This window comes from Saimiri boliviensis, chromosome 13 (genome assembly GCF_048565385.1).
Source record: "Saimiri boliviensis isolate mSaiBol1 chromosome 13, mSaiBol1.pri, whole genome shotgun sequence".
Classification (NCBI taxonomy): Eukaryota; Metazoa; Chordata; class Mammalia; order Primates; family Cebidae; genus Saimiri; species Saimiri boliviensis.
This window is the reverse complement of record NC_133461.1, coordinates 15,926,646-15,953,591: the sequence shown is the minus strand read 5'-3', so window position 1 is coordinate 15,953,591 and position 26,946 is coordinate 15,926,646. Positions and strand designations below refer to the sequence as shown.

General features: G+C 44.5%; 1 protein-coding gene across 1 annotated transcript in view; it reads right to left on the bottom strand.

Moving 5' to 3' along the window:
* Window positions 1-11,642: 11,642 nt before the first annotated feature.
* Window positions 11,643-26,946, bottom strand: part of BCL2 (BCL2 apoptosis regulator) — a 197,414-nt gene continuing 182,110 nt past the window's right edge. Inside the window, exon 3 of the mRNA XM_039463518.2 lies at window positions 11,643-17,058. Coding sequence (XP_039319452.1) covers window positions 16,924-17,058 — 135 coding nt within the window. The 3' untranslated portion in view covers window positions 11,643-16,923. The remainder of the gene's footprint in view (window positions 17,059-26,946) is intronic.

Below are 26,946 nucleotides of genomic sequence, written 5' to 3'. Positions count from 1 at the left end.
GTCACAGGAATCGTTATGATGACATCCACAATCAGTCGGCATCATCGGTCAGATGAAGGATGAGAGGACAGTGATACAGGCTCACCACGACATGTGTGTCCTGAACATACTTCATAAACACTTAGCCTCCCTTACAGCCAAGACAGACTATAAATGTCTCTTTCACTCAGGTGTGCCGGGATTTACACAGCGCCTAATGCAAAGTCTCACTGGGGGCCAGAATTCACGGAGGGTGGGAGGGCTAAAGCCTTGCTCCATTGCAGAAATCAAGCACAAAGAGCCATTGAGTGTTAAAGATGGGGGAATTCAGGACTCAGAAAAGTTCTCCCATAGCAGAGACCCAAAAATTTCCTGTGAGAGTCATCTTTCTTGCTAAACTTCTTTGTATACAATTTGTCCCTATGGCGAGAGATCAAAGGGAATTCTAGGCAATTGTTTTTGGTTATTAACTGAATGAAGTTGATCTGCGATTATTCTAGCAGGTAACTGAACCATGGTATAGAGAGAACATAAAAGAAAGAATCTGGGCTTGCTGTGGTCTTTATTAATTTCTTCTTTATTATGAATACCTCTCCTATGTTCTTCTAAGCCCCCACCCCACCACATGCGATAAGGAAATAGAAAAGAGAGCAGCAGAGTGTCTACCACTGGCACAATACGCCGTGTTTCTCTAACTTTGGGGCCTTGACTTGTTGGAGAGGACATCACAAAAGGCTCGTGTCCTCACTGAACAGACCCTGGGAACTGGGGCAGCAGAAGCAGCTCCTGTGAGTATTTTGGGTAAATGACATGATAGGAGGTTAGCATGCCAGAATAGGAAACCAGCTTGTAAGGACACAGAAGAAAAGACACTAGGTCCGGACGAGTCAGGGAGCACCAGTCAAATGACACACATCTGGGCGAGTTAAGTTCAGGGCCCAGAAGGTCAGAAAATTAGCAAAGTCAACACTGGTATGCTGCTCTCTTTAGTAAGTCTGTCCCGTATGAGTGAGTAAGGGCTCCTTGAATTTTCTGATGGTCAAGAGGGAGGGTTAAGGAAGGACATAAGTTGGGGCCTTCATAGTGGTTCCAAGAGTATCTTCCTCCTCTCAGGATGGGCCTTTCTCCCTCTTGGGACTCAGCCTGGAGACATCCATGCAGCTTCCTTGATGGGGCTGCTGGTTCGCAGCACCCTGACCATTCAGGGGCTGGTAAATTTCCCTTCCTTGCGAATAATTCTTGGTCAAACTAGATATTCTTCCTTACCCTTGACCTATTTTGAGAAGGAAATAGGAACAGGAGCAACTATGCAGCAGGTATTGTCCCTGTGTGCTTTGGGAATAGTGCTAAGGAAGAATTTTGAGAGATTCAGAGTGGGGGTGAGGGCAAGAGGAAATGAGACCAGAGGAAATTGGTGAGCTGTGGCTGTAATTGGAGGACACTAAGATTTGCACAGAGGCATTCTGGCCACCAGACCTTCTCCGCTGCAGGTAATGGTCTCCCTGAAGCCTGGAGCTTCTGGATCAGGATAGCATGGGTGGCTGGGAGCTGCCTGTATCAGCTGGTAGTGGTGGGGACTGACATGCCTGGGTGATATGGCTTGGCTGTGTCCCCACCCAAATCTCATCTTGAATTGTAATTCCCATAATCCCCACATGTCATGGGAGTGACCTGGTGGGAGGTAATTGAATCATGGAGCGGTTTCCCCCATGCTTTTCTTGTGATAGTGAGTTCTCTTGAGAGCTGATGGTTTTATAAGCATCTGGCATTACCCCTGCTGGCACTCATTCTCTCTCCTGCCACCCTGTGAAGAGGTGCGTTCTGCCATGACTGTAAGTTTCCTGAGGCCTCCCCAGCCCTGTGGAACTGTGAGTCAATTAAACCTTTCTTTATAAATTAGCAGCAATGAGAACAGACTAATACACTGGGGGAGGTGGGGGTGACTACATGGCACCATGCTGAGTTTGGCTTCAAGGGCCAAATTGGTGAACTCAGAAAGGGAAGCCTGATATAGTTGGTAAAGTCAAACCTCAGCTCCACTACTACTAGCTATGAGGCTTTGTGAAAATCAGTTAACCACTCTGAACCTCAGTCTCTTTATCTGTGGTGTTAGGCTGAATAATGACTCCTCCAAAGATGTCCACATCCAAATGTTCTGGAACTTGTGAGTATGTTAACTAACATGATAAAATGGACTTTGCATTTAATGTGATTTAGTTAAGGTTCTTGAGATGGGGGAGAATTGTGGATTATCTGGGTGGGCCCAACCTAATGACAGAGTTGTCACAAGTGACAGGCGGGAGCATCAGACTGAGAGTGGTGACAGCAAAGGTTGGAGTGATGGGACGAAGGGTCACCACCTAAGGAATGCAAGATGCCTCTAGAAGCTGGAAAAGGCAAGGATGCAATTCTCCCCTCGGGCCTCTGAAATCTACAACTTGATTTTAGCCCAGTGAGACCTATAAAATTCAAAATAAAGGTACTCATCTCATAAGGCTGTTGCCACAGGTTAAGGGAGACGATGTATCTGAAGCACTTAGCATAGTGTCTGCCCTGCACTGGGTGCTGGCTAAAAGGCAGATGATCTTATACTTTGTTTTAGAAATTATATAATCCGAGCCACCGTAGGATCCCATCTGACTTAAAGCGCATCCAGTACATTATGCTTAAAACAACTTGGGGTGGTTGGAAGTGGAGGCAGTTCTTCCAAAGAATCTGTGGTAAAGCATTTTTGGATTGCTGGAACCCAAGGAGATGCTTCCAAACTCTTTATCTCAGAAAGTTTCTGGGACCCCAGACTCCCCTTTGGATGATAACCTGTTGCATCATCAGGCCCCCAGACATGAGGCTGAATTCCTGCATCCTAGTTCTGCACATCTTGGTGGCATCTTGGTGGCTTTTGCAAGACTGCATGTGCACTTGAGGCACTCTCTCACATAACGTGGCAGTGGAGACAAATAATGTCACCAAGCTGTGGCTATGGAGTGGGAGAGAAGGACTTATAGGATGTCATTAACAAATTGCTGGGTGGCTGCCAGGGTGTTGCATAAGTCTGGTGACTTCATTGGATAATTTGCTGATCATTCAAGTTTCTTTCTTTCTAGTTTCCTGTCATCCTCACGGGCTTTGTTTTGCACCTGAGAGACTGAATATATGAATGGGCAATGGCCAGACCAGTTATAAAAATAGAATTCAGGCCAGGCATGGGGGCTCATGCCTGTAATCCCAGCACTTTGGGAGGCCAAGGGAGGTGGATCACAAGGTCAGGAGATGGAGACCATCCTGGCCAACACAGTGAAACCCCCTCTCTACTAAAACTACAAAAATTAACCAGGCATGGTGGCATGTGCCTGTAGTCTGAGCTATTGAGGCAGCTGAGGCAGGAGAATCCCTTGAACCTGGGAGGTAGAGGCTGCAATAAGCTGAGATTGCACCACTGCACTCTAGCCTGGGTGACAGAGCAAAACTCCATCTCAAAAATAAAATAAAATAAAATAAAATAAAATAAAATAAAATAATTCAGACCCACGGTCTACAGCAATCAGCCCAGGAAACCAGCTCATGACCTACAGTTACCAGCTCAGGAAGCAGGTCTGCTATAAATCAGACTTGCAGGAAGTCAGATCACTGTCTGTAGTAACAACTCAGAAAGCCAGACAATAACCTCGTACAATTGTCCCCAAATGGGCAGGAGTTAATTAATAATGAACAGCTTCCTTGATTTTCTTCCCTGATGCCAATATAGGACCAACCAGAGAAAGCCAAATACGCACCTCTAATTACTCATGTCCGATGTCTGCTTCTAGTTAGCCCACCTCTGTGTAGGCACCACCCTATGCCAACAACCCCCCAACAGGGGGAGATCGAAGCCTTCCCTCTTTGCCATTTTAAAGCTTTCCTACTTCTCTGCCTGCCTTTGAGTCTCTGCCAAAATGCGAAGGATAGTGAGTGGCCAACTCCCTTGCTATATATAGCAAGTTCTGAATAAATAGCCTTTGCTTTTCTCATTTGGTTGGTGTGCATTTATTTCCACATGCTGAACAACTAGCAGATGTGAATTTGGAGATAAGAACATGTTCTACATGCTTGGACCCGGACAAATTTGGTCTCGAGTGATTGGATCAGAGTGACACCACCTGTGGCCTCATGAAGCCGCAAAGCCTTCTTGGTTCCTGTCTTTGTGGAGGGCGCACGACCTCTCTAGGAGCAGGAGACGAGTGTGATGAAATAGTGACTAAATTCTATTGAAACTTGAATTAGTTACGGCACAAGTGGGTGGAACATAAAAGAAGTAATTAGTAAAGGCAAGTGGGAAAAGTCCAAAATTAGAATTTTGTTTTTAAATAACACTTGGGAGAGAACAAATTAGGAATGAAGGCAACATAGTCCCCCATTCCCCGGTACACAGATGTCATTTAAAAAAAAAAACAATGAGGAGGTAAGTTTTAAGTGGTGTCGTAGGGAATGTTAGAAGCTAATGTTACTAATCTAAAAACTATCACTGCAAGGAAATATCCAGGTGGTTACGGGGCAGAGATATTGCATGAACTCTCTGCAGACATCTCAAATCGTTGGTCTTTGGAAAAAAGGCCCACATGTGATGCTCTCTGCCGTGTCATTGTCAAGATCATAACTAAGTTTATTGCAAGGCATTATCAAGATGCATTCTCATGTTGCGTACCTGGCTCCAAAGACCACAGTCGATTATTATCTTGGGGGTCATTTATTATTCCCTCTCTCTCTCTTTGTAAATAAATATGACAAGTCAAAGTTTGGTAGTGGTTAAGAAAATTGTTGACATGCAATTACAGGAATTTGCTTCTTTGGTTCCGTTTCTTAATTTGAATCTTTACATTGTCTGTGTAGCTATTGTGGGTTTATTATTTTCTGCAGCTGCACAGAAAATCATGTTTTAACGGTTTGACATAAGAAATAATGTTATTGTTTTCCATTTTATGTGGCACCCAAACTCTTTCACATTCACCACTTTAATCTCCCTAACTCCACTATCCCATGAGGTTGGTAAAATACGGTAGGACAAGCACCATAACCCCATTGAACTAATGAGATGCAAAGAGGCCACATGCTTTGCCCAAAGTCGTACACTTAGCAAGCCAGAATTCGAACCCTGATCTGATATGAAGAGCTTACTGCCTGTCAAGAAGACTGCAATACTTCCACCAGACACATTTCAGATTTAGTTTCCCCTTTGAACTGGTAACGACTGTTTCAAAACTAAGAACCCTTTTGGATTAAACTTGGAAAAGGAGAGTTGAGGGAGTTGGAGAAGATGTTTTCCTGTTTTAACAACTTAATTAGCAAGTATGGGGTGAGGTGGGGAACAGTGGGGCATGAAGAGAAAGACATTTTGTGGACACATTGCTTATATATGAGATGTCAAATATCTGTACACAGGGTCTGGTCCGGGGCTGTGGGTCAGCATGGTGGCCAGCAACCACATGTGGTTCTTGGGCATTTGAAATATGGCTCACTCACACTGAGATGTGCTACCACTGTCAATTCCACATTGACTTCAAAGCCTTAGTATGAAAAACAAAAACACGTAGCCTATGTGGTGTCATGATAGGGACTGGTTTTCCTCCATGGTTCCTGGCTCATGACTTGCATAGCCCTTGTTACAGTCTTTGGTTATGGTGTCAGGTGTGTTAAGTCTCTGACCTCCTTCTGCCCACTTTCACCTGCCCCAGGGCAGGACTCTGCTGCTTTTCTGATTGAGGTTCTTAAGACCTTCCCATGAGAGGTTCCTACCCGATGGCCGGGGGAAAGGAATGTTGATGTCATGAAGCTTCCATAAAAACCCAAGCAGACAGGGTTCAAGGAGCTTCCAGAGAGCTGAACATGCTAACGTTCCTGGAGGGTGCCACCAGGGAGGGCATAGAAGCTCCACACCCATCCCCCATCTCTCATTTCGTGTCTCTTCATCTGTAGCCTTTATAACATTTTTAACAATCAGCCAGTAAACATATGTAAGTATTTTCTTGAGTTCTGCGAGCTGCTCCAGCAAATTAATTGGAGCCAAAGAGGGGGTTATGGGAACCCCAACTTGAAGCTTGTTGGTCAGAAGTTCCAAAGGCCTGGACTTCTGACTGGTGTGGTGGGGGCAGTTTTGAGGACTGAGCCCTCAGCCTGTGGGCTCTGACACTATGTCCAGAGAGACAGTGTTGGAACTGAATTAGAGGACACCCAGCTAGTGTCCACTGCTTGGTGCGTGGGGAAAGATCCCCATACATTTGGTCACCGAAGTCTTTTGCGTTGATGATGGTTGTGCTCTGACAGAAGAGGAAAGACACTGAGAGTTTTCTCTGTTCTCCTATCTCAAACTTTTTTGTATGTATTATATGTTAACATGAAAAATTGGGACAAATAAAATATATTGAACAATTAATTTCATAGGATTATTGAAAAAATTTTTTTGACGTGGCTACTGGCAAATTAAAAATTATATATGCTGGCCAGGTGTGGTGGCTCACGCCTGTAATCCCAGCATTTTGGGAGGCTGAGGCAGGCAGAGTGCCTGAGTTCTGGGGTTCAAGACCACCCTGGGTAACATGGTGAAACCGTGTCTCTACTTAAAGTACAAAAACTACCCTGGCATGGTGGCATGTGCCTGTAGTCCCAGCTACTCAGAAGACTGAGGCAGGAGAATTGCTTGAACTGAAGAGGCAGAGGTTGCAGTGAGCAGAGATTGTACCACTGTACTCCAGCCTGGGCAACAGAGATAGGCTTCGTTCCCCACCACCAAAAACAAAACAAAACAAAAAAAAAAACAAAAAAAAACCAAAAAACAACAAAAACAACAAAAATCAACATCTGTGGCTCATTTCTGTGGCTCATATTTGATTTTTTTGTTGGAGATTGCTGTTCCAGAGGTTTACCCTTTCTATGTGACAGTCACTTGGTAGGTGAGGCTGAGGGCAGGAGTTCAGTGGTGTGGCTCAAATCAAACAGACTCTTGCAGCAGAGGGCGGAAGGAAAGACAGCTGGTCCACCCCGCTTTCCCCTGGGAATGGGGTCCTCATCATGCAAGAACATTAAAGAAGAGGCAAGGGCTCCATGTGGCAATTTCAGTGGCAGCGTGTTCACTTCTGAAACCTAGTTTCTTTTCTAAACTCCACCCAAGGCAAAATGGATTATTGCTTCCTGGAAATCTAACCAGGGGACTTTAAAGTGTTTCATATTAAAAACAGAGAAGCCTGAGAAGGAGAAAAAGAATTACATTTCTAAAAGCTCTTAGAACAAATGCTTGCTTGTGAGAAATAACTTTTCTATAAATATTTTATTCCACTTTTTTCCCCCTTTTGTCCTCCAGCTGAGAGGTTCCACATGGATATAGGAGATGATGTTCCCCTTGGGAGAGAGGATCAAAGCCCCCCTGGGCTGTTTGCTGCTGAGTTTTACTCATAATAATCTTTGTGGCTTCTACCCCAACCTGCCTGCAGAGCTCTGAGATGGAGTGAGCTGAAAACTGTGGAAAAACAAAGAATACGGAGAAAAATCCATTACTACTTAGCATCCAAGCTGGTGTTCCAAACAGATAGATCCAAGCCTCGGCTGCAGAGAGAGAGGAGAGAGAGAGAGAGAGAGAGAGAGAGAGAGAGAGAGAGAGAGAGAGAGAAATGTTTATGGTTTACCCTTGGGAACCTGGATTGGATCTTAATAATTTGTAAGGCCTGGAGCCCAGCTCACGCTGAACCTCTGCATGAAGCTCAACACATATTTGTCAAATGGCTGGATCCATTCATCAGCTCGCGGAATGAGCACTGTGTGAGCTGCGGTGCCCATGGTGTTGAACCTGGAAACCTGAGGAAATGATGATACCAGCAAGAGAAAGGGGAAGCTGAGGGAAGACCTCGTTTTGGGAGTAGATTGTAAGTTTGATTTCACCCATGGTTGGCCTTAGGTAATGTGATAGTACCCCGTGTCCATGGACAGCAGGTGGCTGAAAAAGAGGACTCAAGGTTGACTTTGATGATCACAGCATGTAGTCAGTTCTCGTCTAGGAAACATGATCATATTTGGTGTTTTAAAGAGATGTTGCTACGTGAGATGTGTCCAAATGGAGGAACGAGGATGGTGCAGGGCTGAGACTGTGGCTAGAACATTTGGCTTCACAGAGCAAAGTCTACAAGGATATATTTTGTTGTCATTGCATTTGGTGGCCTCACATGTAGCAGGAGTAGACTTGTCCTGTGTCACTGCGGATGGATAATTCTCCATGGATCTCTCAGGTTCTGTCCATGTTGCAAGTAAGGCACTTATTGCTCTGTTCTGGACTCTTTTAAAAACTATTCATATAGCAAACAGCTTTGGAACACAGAGATAATGTCAAAGCTCTTTATCAAGCTTGAGGTCCCTACTGTAGTTATTACAATTCTTCTTCTTCTTTTTTTTTTTTTTTTTTTTTTTTCCCGAGATGGAGTTTCACTCTTGTTGCCCAGGCTGGAGTGCAATGGTGCGATCTTGGCTCACCGCAAACTTTGCCTCCAGGATTCAATCAATTCTGCCTTGGCCTCCCGAGTAGCTGGGATTACAGGCATGCGCCACCGTACCTGGCTAATTTTGTATTTTTAGTAGAGACAGGATTTCTCCATGTTGGTCAGGCTGGTCTCGAACTCCCAACCTCAGGTGGTACACCTGCCTCAGACTCCCAAAGTGCTGGGATTACAGGCATGAGCCACCGCTCCCAGCCCAATTATTATTCTTATCCAATTACTAGCTTCCTTGGTGCTGACAGAAAGATTAATTTAAATAAAATAACTTTCTGGGTAATATCTGCTTTTTAGTTTCCAATAAAGTCCAGGGCATGCCTGGAAGGGCTTCCAGGAAGGGGTCTTCTGATGAGCCAGCTGATGTGTCTCCCCAGCTTCATGGAAGACTCCTTTGTCAGAAGTTTGAAGGACATATACCATGCTTGCACATGTTTGACGGGTAATTTTTAAAATTTAAATGTAAATAGTTGTTAAGGATATAATTTCCAATGAGCCTGGAAACCATCATTCTCAGCAAACTGACACAAGAACAGAAAATCAAACACCACATGTTCTCACTCATAGGCGGGTGTTGAACAATGAGAACACACGGACACAGGGAGGGAAGCATCACACACTGGGGTCTGTCAGGGGGAAATAGGGGAGGGACAACGGGGGGTGGGGAGTTGGCGAGAGATAGCATGGGGAGAAATGCCAGATATAGATGATGGGGAGGAAGGCAGCAAATCATGCTGCCTATGCAACAATCTTGCATGTTCTTCACATGTACCCCCAAACCTAAAATGCAATAAAAAAAGAAAGAAAATTGTTCCCAAACTGTGGCAGAACTTTTTTGCATGATGTCATTTGTAATCCCTTCCATGAAGTAATTATGATTCCTGATAAAATGCTTGGGTAATTTCCGGATAGACTTTAATGGGATTAAGAACTGCTGAGAAGTCAGGGTCCGCACTCAGCTATCTTAAACCATGTCAACCAGTCTCGAGCTGTTCTGTGGCGGTGCCATTTCTTTTTCTATTTGTGTCTCTTCCAAAAGAGAATCACTGAATTGGCTGGCTTGCTGGGAGCCTCTTCTCTTGAGGCCAGTCTGAAATAGAATTCTGACACATGCTAATAACAACTTTGTCTGACAAGTTATTTTAAGAATTCACATTTTAAAAATAAATCTGTTACCTCACTTTCAAATGATATCCATTGGAATCGAAGTACTGCAATGGTATGATACTCAACACTCTACATAAAAAATACAGGACTTACTTTTTGACACTTGGACCTTTTACATTTCTTTTTCTTCTCAAATTCATAACTCTGCCTCCCGTTTTATCCTAATATGATATTTCTTACAACTAAAAACTTAAAATTGATCTCAGAATTTTCTATAGCAAATCTATGAATTTTTGTGACCATAAGACTTTCTGTGTTCCTGAGTATACAATCATTACTACCTAACTGACAAAAATGCACAAATATATTACAATTCTGACAAATAATTATTAAATATAAAATTTAAATTTTATTGTAAATAAACCTCTTTAAAGGATGGGACTAGTTTATTCCCTCCCTCCTCCATCCCCAGAAAGATACATACCCAAAATAAAAACTACTTATTGCTAGAAAGAGCTAGTGTTCACCAGCGAGTCTACTCTTGTTTTTTGTCTTTATGAATATAAGCTCTGAGGGAGGCTGCACATATAACAATTACGTGAGATTGGAAAGAGTTTTATTATAGCGATGTTATTCAGCTCTGAATTTCTAGTGTATCTAAAAATCACATTAAAAAAATCTATCGGCTGTCTTCACTAGAAATTCTTTCAACTTCATTGAAAGCAAAGAATTGGAAAACCAATTTGCAAAAGGATTTGCTCCCCAGTCATTACAGTCCAATATAGCCCCAGGATTTTAAATCATGCCTTTTGGTAACCCAAGAATTCTAACACTCCAGGGCCATGCCCAGTGGTGTGTAGGTAAATTTACTCCCTAGGGGGAAAAAAAAGGCAAAGAAAAGAAAGCCCTGCTTTATAGCTTTTGTTCATTTACATGGTGGAAAGGCTTCCACCACTGCCAGTTTCAAGCCACTCACCTGACTTCACTGGCACATGGCTGGAAAGACAGGCACGCAGTCGGCTCTCCTGGCCAGTATGAGGCACTCACTATTGCAGGGTATCTCTGTTAGATCCAGAGAGAGGGAGTCTGCCTTCTGAGAAGTGTGACAGATGACTGTGAAAGGGGAAGGTGAGGGGAGTTGGTCTGGTGCTAGGGGTGTGCTTCAGGAAACTGGTTTATGAAAGAGTACCCGTGGGTGTTGAGAACATTGATTCTTTTAGACATCCCATGCCTGGGTACTCCTTGGGAAGGCTGTGCTACATGGTTCCATGTGCAGCAATTTGGAGGCTACCGATTTGAAGGATGGAGGACGGGCCTTGGGGTCAGCCACACCCGGGCTCAAATCCTGTAACTTATGATGTTTGAGAACTTGGGCATATTGTTTCAACGTCTGAGTCTCAGTTATCTCCTACAAAATATAAGAAGCCAATACCTACCTTGCAAGGTTTGAAAGCAAGGTGTAGTATGCATACAGTGTCGTATTCAGCAGGTGCTCAACAGATGAATGTTACTATCAGCATCCTTTTAATTGAGTCTAAGTGATGAGACTTGGGGGTTAAGGATCAGGGTATCAGGACCTGAACCCAGTGGGAAACCAGATCCCTTGTCACTCAGGGTTTACCTACTCCGAAGCAAGTAGCTGCTTTGGTTGCAACTAAAAATGTTGACTGCAAAACAGAATTTTCAGCTTGTTTCCCTCCTTTTCATACATGCTTTCATCTTATAAAATGCAGAGGCTGGGATCTCTGATCCGTATGGAAGAGCACACCTAACAGCAACAGCAGCTCTCCCAGGGAGCAGAACTCAAGACTGGCCTATCTTGAACCTAACCAGGAGGGTTATTACCAAGAAACAAAAAGAGTCTCCTTCGAAGGTAGTTTCACCTGTAAGGCAATCCCTTAGCCTGGTCCCTGAGGGCTTCATTAGAGTGGGGTCGTGGTGGTTTTACTGACTTGTTAAGAAGGCTTTTCAAAGTCTTGTGTAATGATGATGAATGGCCGGGCAAAGTCATGTTAACACATTATAAACAATTCCAGGGCACAACTGGTATCTCACACTGTACTTTATTTTTCTTCACAATATTAACTAGACAGACAAGGAAAGTTTAATGGCAATGTGGCTTTTTCCAACAACACAAACAAAGTGCCATTATAGTTCATGGTGGCCAACTGGAGACTTACTTTACCTTAACCGCGTAAAGCGTCCTTACCGTATCTTGCGTGTGTGCAGTGTCGCAGGATATCAGCCACCCCTTAAAAGTATCAATCTTAAAAAGAGCCATGGAAGGTAAAAGTATGAAAATCTTGATAACAAAGGCTTTTGATACAAAAACGCTTATTGTACACTTATTTTTATTCAAAACAAAAATAACCCCAGTAACTCAAAACAAAAGCAAACCTTGGTTGAAAACTTAAGAAGGTATAATAAAGAAAACCACCAAAAGAAAGCTTCCCCAAAAGAGATGCAATTCACTAGCACTCTTGCAAATTCTACCTGGGAGGGAAAAACGTAATGAAATGAGCTATCTGGAAGGCCCACTGCAGGTTTCCCAAAAGCTTTAGGTGCATGGAACTACTCAGTTTCTCTACTACAGTTCTATTTATTAATAGTCTCAAAATTTGTTTCATCCAGCGAGCCTTTCCATCCTCCATCAGTGTTTCCATCTTCTGTGCTGAGCTTGGTATGCAGAACCACCTTGTCAACAGGATGTTGGCTTTAAGTTCCTTTTCTAGGGCAGTCCAGATGAATGGGTGCAGTACCATTCATGCTCCATCTGGTTTTCTTTGCATCCAGTGAGATGCATATTTCATGGCTGTCCAAGGTCATGGTTGTCCAAAGACACAGAAGAGAATGATTCACTGGGTTAAGACCAAAGGACTTGTATTATCACTTCCCAATTCAGTTTCACATTGCTTAATTTTATCTTATTGAAATTTTTTTCTGTGTTGTATATAATAAACATTTAGAAACACATGTCCCTACCAACCAGAAGGTTGACATTAAATATCCTGTGGGTTAAAACTGCACATTTATTGTTTAAATACCCATTAGATATATCCACCTTGAAATTTATACCACTACACTGCCAAATGGAGCTGCACTTTGAGCCGTGCCGATGTCTCTGGAATCTAAATGTCGTACCACAAAGCTTCAAAATGTTTCTCATTTGTCACACAAGGTTCTTCGAAGAGGCATCACATCGACCCCAATACAGGTCCCTCATACCCCTAGTTCTGGTTATTCTGAAAACCTCCAACTCTCTGATCCAAACTTGGGAATGTTTTACTCATTTAAAAAGTCTTCCTCCATCCCATCCCTGCAACAAATGTCCTTTGTCCTATAATAATTAAAACAAAAAAAAAATCCCTGAAAGATCCAAATTGAATAACAATAAAGATCTGATTGGAACCTTCATAAGCTTGACAATGTAGAATTGTATTTCTTAAAAAGTGTGTAACCACATTTGTCTGGGCTGCAAAAGACACCACAGAATAAGATCAGAATAGAATTTCAACTGACTCCCTAATTTCCTTAGAATGGCTTATATTTCAAGCCTTTCCTGCTTTTCTCAGATAGGGTAGGTGTACATTACAAACTATAAGCGATAAGAAAGTCTAAAAACAGTCACTGCCTTAAGAGTACAATTGGAATTAGAGTTTAAGTTCACATTTATAAATTATTTGTTTTAGGATAAGTTTAACTGCAAATAGAGACTGTTTGCAATTCTGTTTGCTCAATAGATTCTGGAGGTGAAAGCTAGACATGTGTTGGGATTACCCGAATTATTTACATTTAATCTTGATTATTATAACTCCTCTCGATGTCTAATCACGTCCTAATTTTTCCCACTGGGCCAGAGCTACATCTTTAGATGATAAGCATTTACTAACAAAATGAAGATCACATATAAATGGAAGGCCACATTGAACATGGAGAGGTAAGTGAGCTGTGGAGAGAATGTAGGCTTCTTGTTTGAACTAAATCAAGGTGCTCCTTTAATTCTAACTGTGATTTTAATCCAAATCTTAAGCCTGCCAGAATTTTCCACCCCTGCAAAATCTTTGGAAACGAGGTGATGGCCGTGGGTCCCATCCCTTGTCGTTCCTGCCTCTCTTTCAGAGTATTCACGCAGCAAGGGATTGGGAGATTCTTGGATGTTCTTCTCCTTTGGGCTTTTTTTTTTAGAGCCCTTGACCCCAATTTGAAAAGTGCTTATATTCTATTTAACTCTGACCCTGGCCCAATGTAAAGAGGGCTGCTTTTCATTCATAAAGAGCAGTTAAGATTCACGTGTGAACCCCTCATCAACCCAAAATAGGGATGGTTCTCCGTTGCCCGACTGCAAAATAATTAGATAAAATGAAAAAAAAAAAAAAAAAAGGAGAAAAAAATGACTAGTTGAAGCTTTTATATACATTCATTGCTTCTAACATGTTTTTAACAGTAAGGAAAATGCAACATCAACTACTCTTAGAGCAAGTGCAGCCACAATACTGTACAGTTCTGGGGCCAAGCGGCTGGGCACAGTTACTGTTAAAACCAGATAACAAAACCCCACAGCAAAAGGCAGCCAGCCGGCAGTTAGCCCCCATGACCTTTTAATATATATACATTTTTCAAATACTCTGTGAATCCCGTTTGAACAACAACAACAACAAAAGACAAAACAGGCTTTATATTAAAAACGTCCATGTTCTTCATTGTTACTTCTAAAGCAGCTTGGAGGATCTTACCACGTGGAGCATACTGCAAACTGACTCCATTAAAATGATTTTGGCAGGATAGCAGCACAGGATTGGATATTCCATATTCATCACTTTGACAATGTAAACCTTTCATAAAATAATATTTTGCTTAAAAATTAGAATCATTCAAAGGTCTGATCATTCTGTTCCCTGAGGCCCACCGGGGAGGTCTGGCTTCATACCACAGGTTTCCTGCTTTCTTGGTGGGGCGTAAGCGCCACTGCATTTCAGGAAGACCCTGAAGGACAGCCACTGAAAGCCCCCGCGGAAGGAGGGCAGGAGGGCTCTGGGTGGGTCTGCGTTAAAACAGGCCACGTAAAGCAACTCTCTAAAGGTCAAACCGCTATAGATTTTAATCCTCTGGTCATTCCCCATCTGGATTTTTAACTGAATGAATCTCATGGGTTTAACCAAACAGGCATGTAATCCTGAATAACATGAATTAAATGCAGAATTGCCCAGGGACGGGTAAACCTTCAAGAAACAAGGTCAAAGGGACAACAGATATATCTGTCACAATCAACAATTCTGTTGACATGGAAATGCGCGTTAACTTGGTTGAAACAAAGCTCCTCAGTGGCCAGTGACATCCAGGTTTCTCTTAGGTAGCTGAGACTCAGGGCTTATCTCACCTTCTCAGAAATGCTTTTGAAGAATCTGCAACAGAAAATGATCATTTTTGCTCACAAATAGTGTATAGGCCATAACTAAACACAATTAAAAAAAAAAAAAAACGCTGAGATGCATGTATTTTCTAAAGCAGCTTTCGAAATATCAACCACAGCATTAAACATTGAACAGAGTACATTCCAAAGTTAATACAGATAAATGGTATATAATGCAATAATGCCACAGAGTTATTTCATCAATGTCTCAAGGCTGATTCTAAACTGGAAAAAAACAACACATTTTCTAGTTTATTTGCTGAAGATGTCACTTCTTTTGCTACTTTACAGTTATCCATCGCTGACTTTTTTTTTTAAGTGCCCCAGGATGTACAGATAACCTCCATATTCCACACCTGGAACTTTTTCTTTTTTTTTTTTTTTCCGTCAGGTTTTCAAATAAAACCAAACTACAATGACAAGATAATGTTTTACATGTAATTCCATAGACATAGGTCCATTAATCCATGACACCTCACTTCAATGCTTCCTTTAGGATTTATGACCCTCTCCAAAGTCATTTAAAGCCTTGCTTTAAACAGCACAGATGGGCCAAGGTCACACAGCCAGCGTGCCATGTGCTAAGGCCAAAACGCGCTGTGGCTGTCGCCTCTCCTCACGTTCCCAGCCTTCACCATGTCCCTCTGCTAGGAAGGGTCCAGGGCCTCTGTTCCTTCCCTCCACAGTGATACATGTCTTAAGAAGAGCTGTGGCTCCGATGCTCCACGTGACAATGGGCCTACCTGGAGGACCCCAGGGTGACAGGCCCAGCCGCGCCTCTCTATTGCTCTTTCTTGACAGTAGAATTCTGAGCTCCGTCAGCTTCCAGACATTCGGAGACCACACTGCCCTGCTGATCATCCCTGGAGGAGGCCAGTGAGGGTCCAGGTTCAGTTCTAGGACCAGGCCTCCAAGCTGGGAAGCGGGCAGGTTCTGCGGACTTCGGTCTCCTAAAAGCAGGCACTTGTGGCGGCCTGATGGTCTGGGTAACTCTAGCCTTCCTGATGCTGAAGTCACTGAAATGTTCACTTCCTCAAGTTCCAGAGGATTCTGTTTCCTACTCAGACAGAGCCAGTATTGGGAGTTGGGGGGTGTGTATCCAAAATATATGCATATACACAATCAGGGCTTAAGGTACTGGATGAATATTGTATAAATTGCTAAAATGCTTCTCGGCACAATTGGTAGCTTAAAAAAATACTTTCCTATGATTTAAGGGCATTTTTTCCCATCACTGTCCTTGGGCGTGGAAATCTCACGGGTACCAGGTCCATCTGAAGTTCCCAACTCTCTTCCTCCCATGAGGGATGCATCATGTGAGTCATACGCAAAGAGTCTCTTCTTCAGGCCAGGGAGGCATGGGCCTCCTCCCAGGAACCCTCCCTCTGTGAATATCACAGCCCCCGGGGCAAAGAATGCAAGTGAACGAACACCTTCTTCCCAGTCTCCAGCAGCCAGAAAGCCAGCTTCCCCAATGATCTGGTCCTTTTTCCGTCCTTCTGCTCTTCAGATGGTGAGTCAGTCCAGCCAGAGACACGGAAAGCGAATCTGTGTTTACAGGCACAGCACATCCAGGTGGACCGCACGGAGCGGTTGCTTGGCAATTAGTGGTCAGATTTCCAAAGACAGGAGTTTCGATGGGACTGTCTTAAATAAATAAATCTTTTTTCTTAATAATGTAAAAAATAAATGATATTTTCCTTTGGCAGTAAATAGCTGATTCGACTTTTTGCCTGTAAACTGTTGTGTGTGTATGTCTGTCTCTGTGTGTGTGTGTGTGTGTGTGTGTGTAGGTGTGTATATGTTATTTTTTTCTTAAACAGCCCGCAGCTTTGTTTCATGGTACATCACGATAATGTATTTTATTTCTACTGCTTTAGTGAACCTTTTGCATATTTGTTTGGGGCAGGCGTGTTGACTTCACTTGTGGCCCAGATAGGCACCCAGGGTGATGCAAGCTCCCACCAGGGCCAAGCTGAGCAGAGTCTTCAGAGACAGCCAGGAGAAATCAAACAGAGGCCGCATGCTGGGGCCATACAGTTCCACAAAGGCATCCTGCAGTCAGGGGAGATGAGGGAAGAAAAAGGAAGAGTGTTAGAGAGAGCGGCATAGAACGGCACCCCACGGAGAAAGAGGCATCCTGCCAGGGCAGCCTGGGCACCTTCAGAAGGGCCAGAGACGAAAAGGCAAATGCTCTTTAGAGGCCATGATTCAGAAAACACTGTTTTCATTAATTCAAGAAATATTTATTGAGAACCTATTTATGTGCCAGGCGTCGTAGAGATACAGCAGTGCATAAAATAGACTAAAAGTTCCTGCTTCACGAAGCTTCTATCTAGTGGAACAGAACGGACAGCAATCAAAGTAAATTATCACACAGCATAGGAGAGAGTGCTAAGGACCGAGGAGAAAAATAAAACAGCAGAGGCAGTCAGGAAGTATTGGAGGTTTTGCAGTTTGAGCTAGCACGCCCATCCACAAAAGTAATAAAATGTAGCAAGGATAATGAATATCATACGCTTTGATTGAATGTTGACATCTTATCAAATGTCTGACAGGTATTATTTTAGTGTTCGTACCAATTTTTTTTTTTTTGAGACCAAGTCTTGCTCTGTTGCCCAGGCTGCGATGCAGTGGTGCAATCATGACTCACTGCAGCCTCGAACTTTTGGGAGCAAGCGATCCTCCTGCCTCCACCTCCTGAATACCCAGGATTATCACACTTGGCTAATTTTTAAATTTCTTGTAGAGATGGGGTCTTACTATGCTTCCCAGGCTGGTTGTGAACTCCTGGGCTCAAGTGATTCTCTTGCCTCAGCCTCCCAAAGTTCTAGGATTAAAGGCATGAGCTATCTCATCCAGCTAATTCTTTGTACTAATCTTATTATTGTATTTGTTTCTGTTCTGAAGATGAAAAAGCTGAAAATCGCAGGGAATAAGAGACTTTTCTAACAAATGGCAGAGCCAGGCTTTGAATCCAGATAGAAACTAGCACCCTTCTTTCTGCTGATGCCCTGGTGTGGCTAACGGCAGCTCTGTGAGGGTGCTTGATCGGCCGAGGGGTCCGTCGGTGGAGGGGCCAGGGGCGGCGGCGACTGGTGCAATGCCAGCCTCTAAGGTGAAGGTTGTCCCGGAGAAAGGAAGCTGTCAGAGGGTTTCTCTTAGGTATGGCTAGACTGGATGACCACAACTCTGCATTTACTCAAGTAGCGAACCTCAGAAGGCACAAGGTCAGGGTGTGTTACTGGACATGCAGGTCCCTGAGAGACAAAGAGGGCGCCTCCCTTCCATGCCCATCTTTCCACCTCGAGTCAGGTCTGTACTGTGTTGTAGCAAAGTCCAGCCCCGGATTGGCTTAGATTGAGCAAATCACTGAATGCTCCTTTCCTAGATTTTGGGGAGATTATGTTTCACATTTGGGTCCAATGAGTATTTGGACAACTTTCTAAATGAATATTTGAATATATAAATCAGTAAATGAATTCTTTTTACTTCCAATTAATTCAGGTATGAAGAAGAAAACAAGACATAGTCCCACATGATTCCCAACAACCCTGACTCAAAGCACACAGTTTTATGTCAGGAAATGGTAACAGGCCATGAACCCTGGGCTTTGCTGTTGGGAGGCGTTCCAACTGTGCACACAGGGGCTCCCCTTCTCTCGGGCAAGGGCTGCCGTAGGGGGACCAGGGATGCTCTTGGTCTGCCCCGTGCTGGGCGTGGCCTTGGTACACTGTAGGTGCGTAGCAAATGTTTGTTCGCTTAAGTTTTCTGAATACGATCATTGGTGTAAATTTTTTCTTTGGCTTAATGCTTTACCCAAATGCTTATTAATCTAAATTACTCCTTTGGTAAGTAACAACCTCTGAGAAACCTGGGGTAGGCTTGGTGAGGGTTTAAGGCATTGTTAGGGGAACTTTCCTCATGATTAAATACAGATTTATACAATCATCTTCATGATATATATGCCATACTTTTCAAAAATCCTTTTTTATAGTGTTTAAAACTTTCGCTCTTATAAACAATATCATGATATATCTTTACACATAAATTCTTGTCTATTTGTTCAGTTGCTTTTTTGAAGTAAATTCCTAGAAGTGACCTCCATTGACCAGTCATCAATATTGCTTCCCGACATCATGATGGCTTTGCCTTGGGCCATCCTCGCTCTCTCATGGGGTGAGCTCCGACCAATGCCACCTTTTACAAAAGGCAGGCAAGGATTTAGGGCGAGGGTCACACTGAGGGTGATCCTGCCCCACAGGGGACATTTGGCAATCTTTGGAAGCATTTGTAGTGGTCATGATTTGGGGTGAGGGTGCTACTGGTATCTAGTGGGCAGAGGCTGGGGATGCTGTTCAATATCCCACAACGCACAGGGCAGCCCCCAAATACCAACAGGGCCGAGGCTGAGAAACCCTAGTTTACAAGATGCTCTATGATCACAGACCACAGAAGAACAGACGACCCATCCAGTATGTCAACAGCGTTGGTCAAATCAGCATCATCAGCGAGCCCCAGAGGAGTGACTGCTCACCCGACAGGCCTTCTGCATCTTTGAAGGTCCTCGGTTAACTTTTACCAGGAGAGGGCGCAAGGGCTTTCTTCTTCTTTTTAAATATCTCATTAAACTTTTCTAAATTTCAGTGTTAGAAAGGCGAGGCAATAGACGTACATAAAACGTGTGTTTAGTGCTCTTAGCACAGAGCTGAGGCACCGTCACGATTGCCTGCCAAGACGCACACCCCTCTCTATATACAGGGGTCCATGGGACAGGAAGGAGCCAGGACTTCACAAGCTAGAGAAACTCTGCCTCTTCCAGAGAGCAACAGCCCAGGACACCACAGACACGGCTGCAAATGTCAGCTAGTCCGCCTGTCCTTGCTTCTGTCTCTGAGGGATGGGCAGGCTGAAACCCCCAACAGCCCAGACAAAAGACGCCCGAATGTATCAGCACACTGGCAATTGGTTATCTGCAATTCGGCTTGACATTGAGAAGGTCGGTGGCCAGGCTCTCAATCCCTTTAGTCATCAGTGGAGTTTTGTGTGGCAAAATCTGAACCGGACTAAGCCCCTGATACATTGTCCTCTCTGGACCTGAAGCCATCCTGGGACACCGGAGGATGCAGGGACACACTCCAGCTGGCATTGTCTCCCAGTTGGCCTGGCACACGGTGCTGGAGAGCAGAAGACATGCTGTCCCAAATATCCCCAGCTCCTCGGAGCTGGAATAATTCCCTCTCACCACCCTCACCCCCACACAATTAACAGTGCTTCTCATCAACCGAACAGGCCATTTCTGATGTGCATGACACAGGACGTCTTTTCGAGAGTGAGATGAGCTCAACTAGCGGCTCTTGACCCAAAGCCTCAGCATGGAGCTACTGTTGCTGTCGCAGGGGGCTGAGAAGAACATGGGACTTGGAGGAGGAGTCTGGGTGAAGCTTGGCTTTGATATTTTATTAGTTTATAACCTTGAGCAGATAACCCAACCCCGAGCCTCATTTACTTCATCCATAGCCATAAAATTCATTATCGTGAAGATGAACGTAGGTCACTCAAAGCCATTTGTAAATTAGATACGGAACATGAGCCTGGGGAAGAACAAACACCTTGCTCTTGCCTGTCCTGCCGCAGACCGTTCTGCACCTACTCAACCTTCCCCGAGAGGTTCTGCTGAGCCTGCCATTTCACAGAAGCGATTTCCCAGCTCCCTGGAAGCTTTCGGATCTGAGGATGGTTCGTAATTTCCATAGGAATTACGAACTAAAATGCACACAGCCCGTGTTCTGCTTGAAGATGAAAAGTGACAGTCCAACGCCTACCTAGCTATCCTTCTTTAAACATTATTAGTCACATTGTAGGGCTAGAGGGCAAGTCATTTAACCCCCTGGAGATTGGATCTGGCCTCTAAACTTTGCCCGCCTATGATTCCAAAGCTCAAAGGAGACCCTGTGGCTTTGGGACAGAATGTCCTGAAAGCTTCTTTCGAAGAAAGTCTTCTTGCTTTTTCAAACATCCCTATTAGGGCGATTTCTGAAGTCTGTTTGAACAGTCTGTCATTACTTGTTTAAGTTTGAAAGCTGTTTTAAATAAACACATGCTCATTTTATGTATTAAAAGCAACAAAGAGGGAAAAAGAAAACCTGGGTCATCATCACGTATTTAGACAAACTCCCAGTCTATATATTCAGGAAGCTCTGTGTCCCTTGCTCATGTCAGGACTGGCAAGGGCTTACCCGACTTCACAGATCACAGGTTCCCATGGAGAGGCTCACACCGGCTCCTCCCACAGGAAAGAGGCGGGCAGGGCCCCAGCTCTGGTGGCTCTGTCCCCAACTGCGTCTCCACAAATTTCCAATTCAGAGGCCACAGAGGATCGGAGTTCCACCCAGGGCTGGCCCAATGGAAAAGGATGGCCAAACTCCCAGGCCCAGACTTGCTGTAGGGTTGGAAGCAGGCCAGGTAGGTGTGGATGGGGAGAGACCAAGGTCAAGACTCCTAAACTCAGCAGAGGTGCCCTCATCCCTCCCAGAGGTGGGAGGCTGTGGAGCACTCCCACCCCTCTTTCTCTGTCTCCCGGGAGGCAGCTGCCCTCCAATATTTTCCTTTTCCCTTCAAAACCTTCAAGATATATATATTTTTAGGTGGAGTCTTGCACTGTCGCTCAGGCTGGAGTGCAGTGGCTCCCTGATTCAAGTGATTCCCCCACCTCACCCTCCTGTGTAGCTGGGACAACAGGTGCTCTCCACCATGCCTGGCTAATTTTTGTATTTTTAGTAGAGATGGGGTTTCATGTTGGCTAGGCTGGTCTTGAACTCCCGGCCTCAAGTGATCCTCCTGTCTTGGCCTCCCAAAGTGCTGGGATTATAGGCGTGAGCCACCACGCCTGGTCCCTTCAACAAATTTCATTTAAACCTGGCTCCAAATAAAATGAGATTTCTTTTTTTAAAAAGGTCAGATGGTCAAGAACGGAAGAGAATGTTAATCCTTAGTGCTGAAAAGAATGGCATGCGGCAGGGGATATGGGCCAGGGTCCCAAAACAACACTTATGCCCAGGTAAAGGTAAACACGGAGAGCTTCTGAATTTGGTAATGCATATCAAAAGCCTTTTAAAAAAGCATTTGTTAGTAATTTCACTTCCAGTTATTTATTTTGAAAAATAATAAAATGCACAGGTTATTTGTAATAGCATAAACCTGGAAACAAATGTCTGAAAATAAATGATTGACGTGATGAGTTCCACGTGACGGAATGCTGTTGAGCATAGAAAGCTGTACCCTACATTTGTCGGCACAGAATTGTGCTCCTGATGTCATAGTGAGTGAAGCAGGACAAACTGGTCAGCAAAACATGATTCCACTTTTGTAAAAACCTAATATATACACGTGTGCGTATTCATGTAGAAAAAAATAATATAAAGGAAAACGCCGAGATTTAACAGTGATTATCTTGGAAGGCAGAGGTGGACATGGAGACATGGCATTTATGAGGCTATTCTGATTTCTCTCCTTAGCTGTCTTTTCTAAGTCAATACCAAAATGTATATTACTATTTATGAAATACATTTTAATATATACTACATATAGTAATGTTACATTCTAAGTGCTTACTTAATCTGAAAGAATTCCAGACTCCATAATTGGACAAACAAAAATGCTGGGAGATGATGGAGAGAGACAGGAACTCTCAGGCAGCAGCCATGACCTAGAACCATGCAACAGCCCCCAGGTTAAGTGAAGGCCTCCTTAGACCCAGGCCCAGAAGAGCCGTCAAGAGCTCTGCCCAGCAGACTGATGAGCTCAGTGTATGTTCTCGGCTATCTTTACATACTGGAAAAGTTTAATATGGCTTAACTGGCTATAAGCAAATGAGAAATTCAGCTATATTCTACAATCTTTGAGCTGACTATGCATGCAGACGTTATATAATCAAAGGGGATTCTAAGAGAGAAAAGCCATCTTGTCCCCAAAGAGCTTATAATCTAGAGAGAAGCAATGCCTCTACGTGTGCATTTGAACTAAACTAAATCAGTGTGTGCCGCCATTGTGTATCCAGCAGAGTGCAAAGTCTCATCAGCAGTAAGAAGACAGTAAAAAGAAAATCAGATCATGCCAACGGGAAGTCAAACGCAGCTATCAGATGCCCTTGATATTTTCTATTTTTCAAGACTATAATTTTGTCTCCACGGGTGTCTCTGCGTGTCTCTTCTCTCATGACAACTTTAGGGTTAGAGAGGTAAGAGACAGGAAAGGGAGAATCACTGTAACAGAAAACTTTGAACTGGAAGGAACCTCAGAGTACGTTCGGAGTCCCTGCATTGGTGCAATGATGTTTAATAAAGATATAAGCTCTTTTCTTAACTAGGTGAGGTGAGTGAAATTTTGACAGGTAAAGCAAACTTCTTACAGTGTGTATTCATAAAGAAATTCACGGTGGACAGGGAGCGTGAAGGCTGGGTTTCACTTCACAGGTTAGATCGCTGGCAAGCAGCCAGTTCTTCTTTCTGCCCAGGGAACCTCCTTCCTGCCTCCCTCAGCTTGCTTCCTCCCATCCCGACCCTCCTCTGTGCCCCAACTTTGACTCCATCCCACAACAAGTCTCATCTGGGCTTCCAAGCGGTGCTGAAGAAAGTCACCCAACCTTGCAGACCAGTGCTGCTGAAAACTGATGGTCTTTAAACTCAGTGAGTTCTGACTCCACCTGGCAATCCTTGACCCTTTGTCAGATCTTTTCTGTTCCTTTTGATGACTGGTCCCAACAGCCACCACTTGTCTCCCCTGTCTTCCTCACCTTTTAGCAGTGAATGCCACCTTTTACTTCTCTGAGAAAAGGGGTTGTTGGGCGAGAATTATCACTGCTTTCCACCCTGGCCCATGCACAGATGTCCCTTTCTCCCTGTCCTTCCCTGCTCCTCTCCACCCTTCCCCTTATTCCACCATCTCCCATTGTTTCGGGAACCTTCCTCTGTCAGTTGTCCCTGCTCTCAACTACAATTTCAACCACATCCTTCCTTCTGGCCTCAGAGAGCCTCCAAATGTCCCTGCCGATGTGTGCTCCACCCTAATCATTATCTTCTCTGTCTCTGCCGTCTCAGACAAGCTGCCAAGCCACATTCATCGGCTCACTTCCCACCCACGTTGGAACCCACTCGGTATGGCTTCTTCCTATATTGTGCCTCTGAAACCACCCCTACAGAGACCACCAGTACCCTCTATGTAGTTAAATTCACTGGATGTAGGCTGCATCTTACCAGGTGCTCTGATGCCCTGGACACCAGGACCACCGAGGGTCTTCTGTGACTCTGCTCTCTTTGGTCTGCCTCCTTCCTCCTGGAGAATTTCCTTTCTGTCTCCCTCATGGGCACTTCTTCCCTGACCCATTCTGATATGTTCTTGATGCTGCCCATCAGGCTTCTGTCTGGATATTTTCTTTTCTCTCTTTGGCCAATCTCTTTCACTCTCTTGGTCTTAAATACCACCCCTATGATAATGTCTCTAACATCTTTATATCCAGTCGCACTTTCTACCCTAACTCCCAGATACTTATTCCAGTTGCTTTCTAAGACATCCCCTAGGGAGTTTGAACCTGCCCAAACTGAAGCTATCATCACTCCCTCCATCAAGCCTCCCTCTCGTTCTGTCTTCAACCTGCCTATGGCATCAAGTAAATCTATAGCTTGAGAGTCTCCTAAATGTTTTTCTCTTCCTCAGGCCCCACATTCATTAATCAGTAAATCCCATGGCCATAGGTTAGGCTCCCTTAGAAGCAGTCCTTAAGACAAAGATTTGGGTGCAAGTGGTTTATTTGGGAGATGACGCTAAGAACTAAGTGAAGCAGGGAAGGGAGAGAAAAAAGGAAAAGACCCATGCATGAGTTACCTCATCAAGCACGTTATTGCTACTGGCAAACATTACTCCTGCCAGAGAAATCTGAGGACCAATGTAGATCATGCACCTCTTGTTCACCCACTGAGGGGCTAGGGAGCTGGGGCATTTATACACCAAATTCGGCTATTCATTAGTTGAAGGTAGCTCCTGTGGAATGTCAATACCCCAGCACTCCTAGCTGGCCACGTCCCAGGTGAAGTACCCATCAGGGAAATAGATGCAGATGCCACATCTCTTGCAGCTGGAGGTCAAGTCAGTGAGCACTGAAGTGGCCAGGGGACAGGATGGAACGGGGAGGTGGATGCACTGCGATTTTACCACCTGAACACTTTTCTCTCGCTTTACCTTCTCTCCCCAGGATGACTGCTGTGATTTCCAGTCCGATCTCTGTGCCTCGGTCTGAGTCTTGTGCTCTGCCTATAAATCTCTTCTGTGTACTGCAACCAGAGTGACCCATTCAGAATCAAATCTGTTGTTCTAAAGTTCCCAATACTCTGGCTCCAACCTAGTCCTCCTGCTCAGCTTGTCACCCTTACGTCAATCTTGGTTCATTCAGAGATTCAGCTCAATCATTTTCTGCAAGCAACTTGCTCCAAATCCCTAGGTTGAGCCAAATAATCCTCGGCTGTTCCCTATTCACGGTATTATATGAAGATCATCTGTTTAGGCCTGCTTTCCCCATTCAACTCTTAGCACCTGGAGGTGCAGGACAACGTTTTATTTATCTTTGGATCCTTACAGCATGTGTCTGTCGTATATTAGTAACTCAGCAAATGTTTGTGGAGCTGAAATAAACTGTTTTGTATTATGATACGGCAGGTTTTCCAAACATCCTAATAGATGATATTTTTTTAAAAGGGGAGTATTCAGAGGCCAAAGAAATGACTGGCTTAAAAAGCATTCAGTGCTTTATTTTTTTTTCAGCAGTAGCCTCTAGTATCTCCCTCCCAGGGGCTGATGTTTAGCTGGTTCCCAAGGACATGGCGGGAACTGACTGATTTTTCGTATCACCCCCACTCACGGGCGCTTGATTCTCCAAGAAAGGGAGCAGCATTTTCCAAACTCATCTGGCCCCCAACCCCTCTGTCACGGAGACTGCTGCTGTGTTTTGAGTATTAGGAAGACACACTTTGACAGGTGCTGCCTAAGAGGGTGAAAGAACAATCATGGGGCCAATGACAAGACATGCAAACAGATGATCTTCATATAACAACGCGAACAGGGAACGGCGAGGGTTGTTCGGCTCAACCTAGGGACCTGGAGAAAGTTGCTTGCAGAAAATGATTGAGTTGAATCTCTGAATGAACCAGGGTTGATGTAAGAGTGACAAGCTGAGCAGGAGAACCAGGTTGGAGCCGGAGCATTGGGAACCTTAGATTTAAGCATGGAAGCAACTGATTTGATTCTGAATGGGTCACTCTGGCTGCAGTACACAGGCAAGAGGGTAGCATTGGTGCCTGTGCTACAGGGCACGGGAGATGACCAGGGGTCAAAGGCTGTTTCTGAACATCTATGCAAACGTAGAAACCACTGGGTGCATCCTGATCCTAGATTCCACCGAGAGGGCTGGAGACTCATTGGCAATACTACCTGTGACTGCTGTGGCCACACAGAGTCTATGGCATGCGACCGTCAGGTGAGAGAGAAGGCCAGGAGAAAGCGAAAGGGTGTGAAGGAGGAAGTGGGGTAGAGAGACACTCGTGTTGCAGAGAGAGCTCTTCGCGAAGCCAAGCAAGCGTGATTCTCCTGACATCGGGGTCGGCTCAGAGCAACGGGGGGAGCAAGCCGCCCTGGCCGCTGGGAATAGTGGCCAGCAGAGCACACGCAAGGAAGTGAGGACTTTTTTTCTACCTGAATAAAGCATCTGGTGAGGAAGTGACTCCATTTCCCGCCTTATCATCGGCCTGGCAGGATTTCCTCCACAGCCACATTGTGCTGAATGAGTCTAGAGGGTTCCGTCTGCAGAGCAGCGTGGCTTCGGCAGCTGCACGCTTCCTTCTGTCCCCTGTGACTCTTCCTCCGGCACCCTCCCTTGACTCCCAAAATATTGTT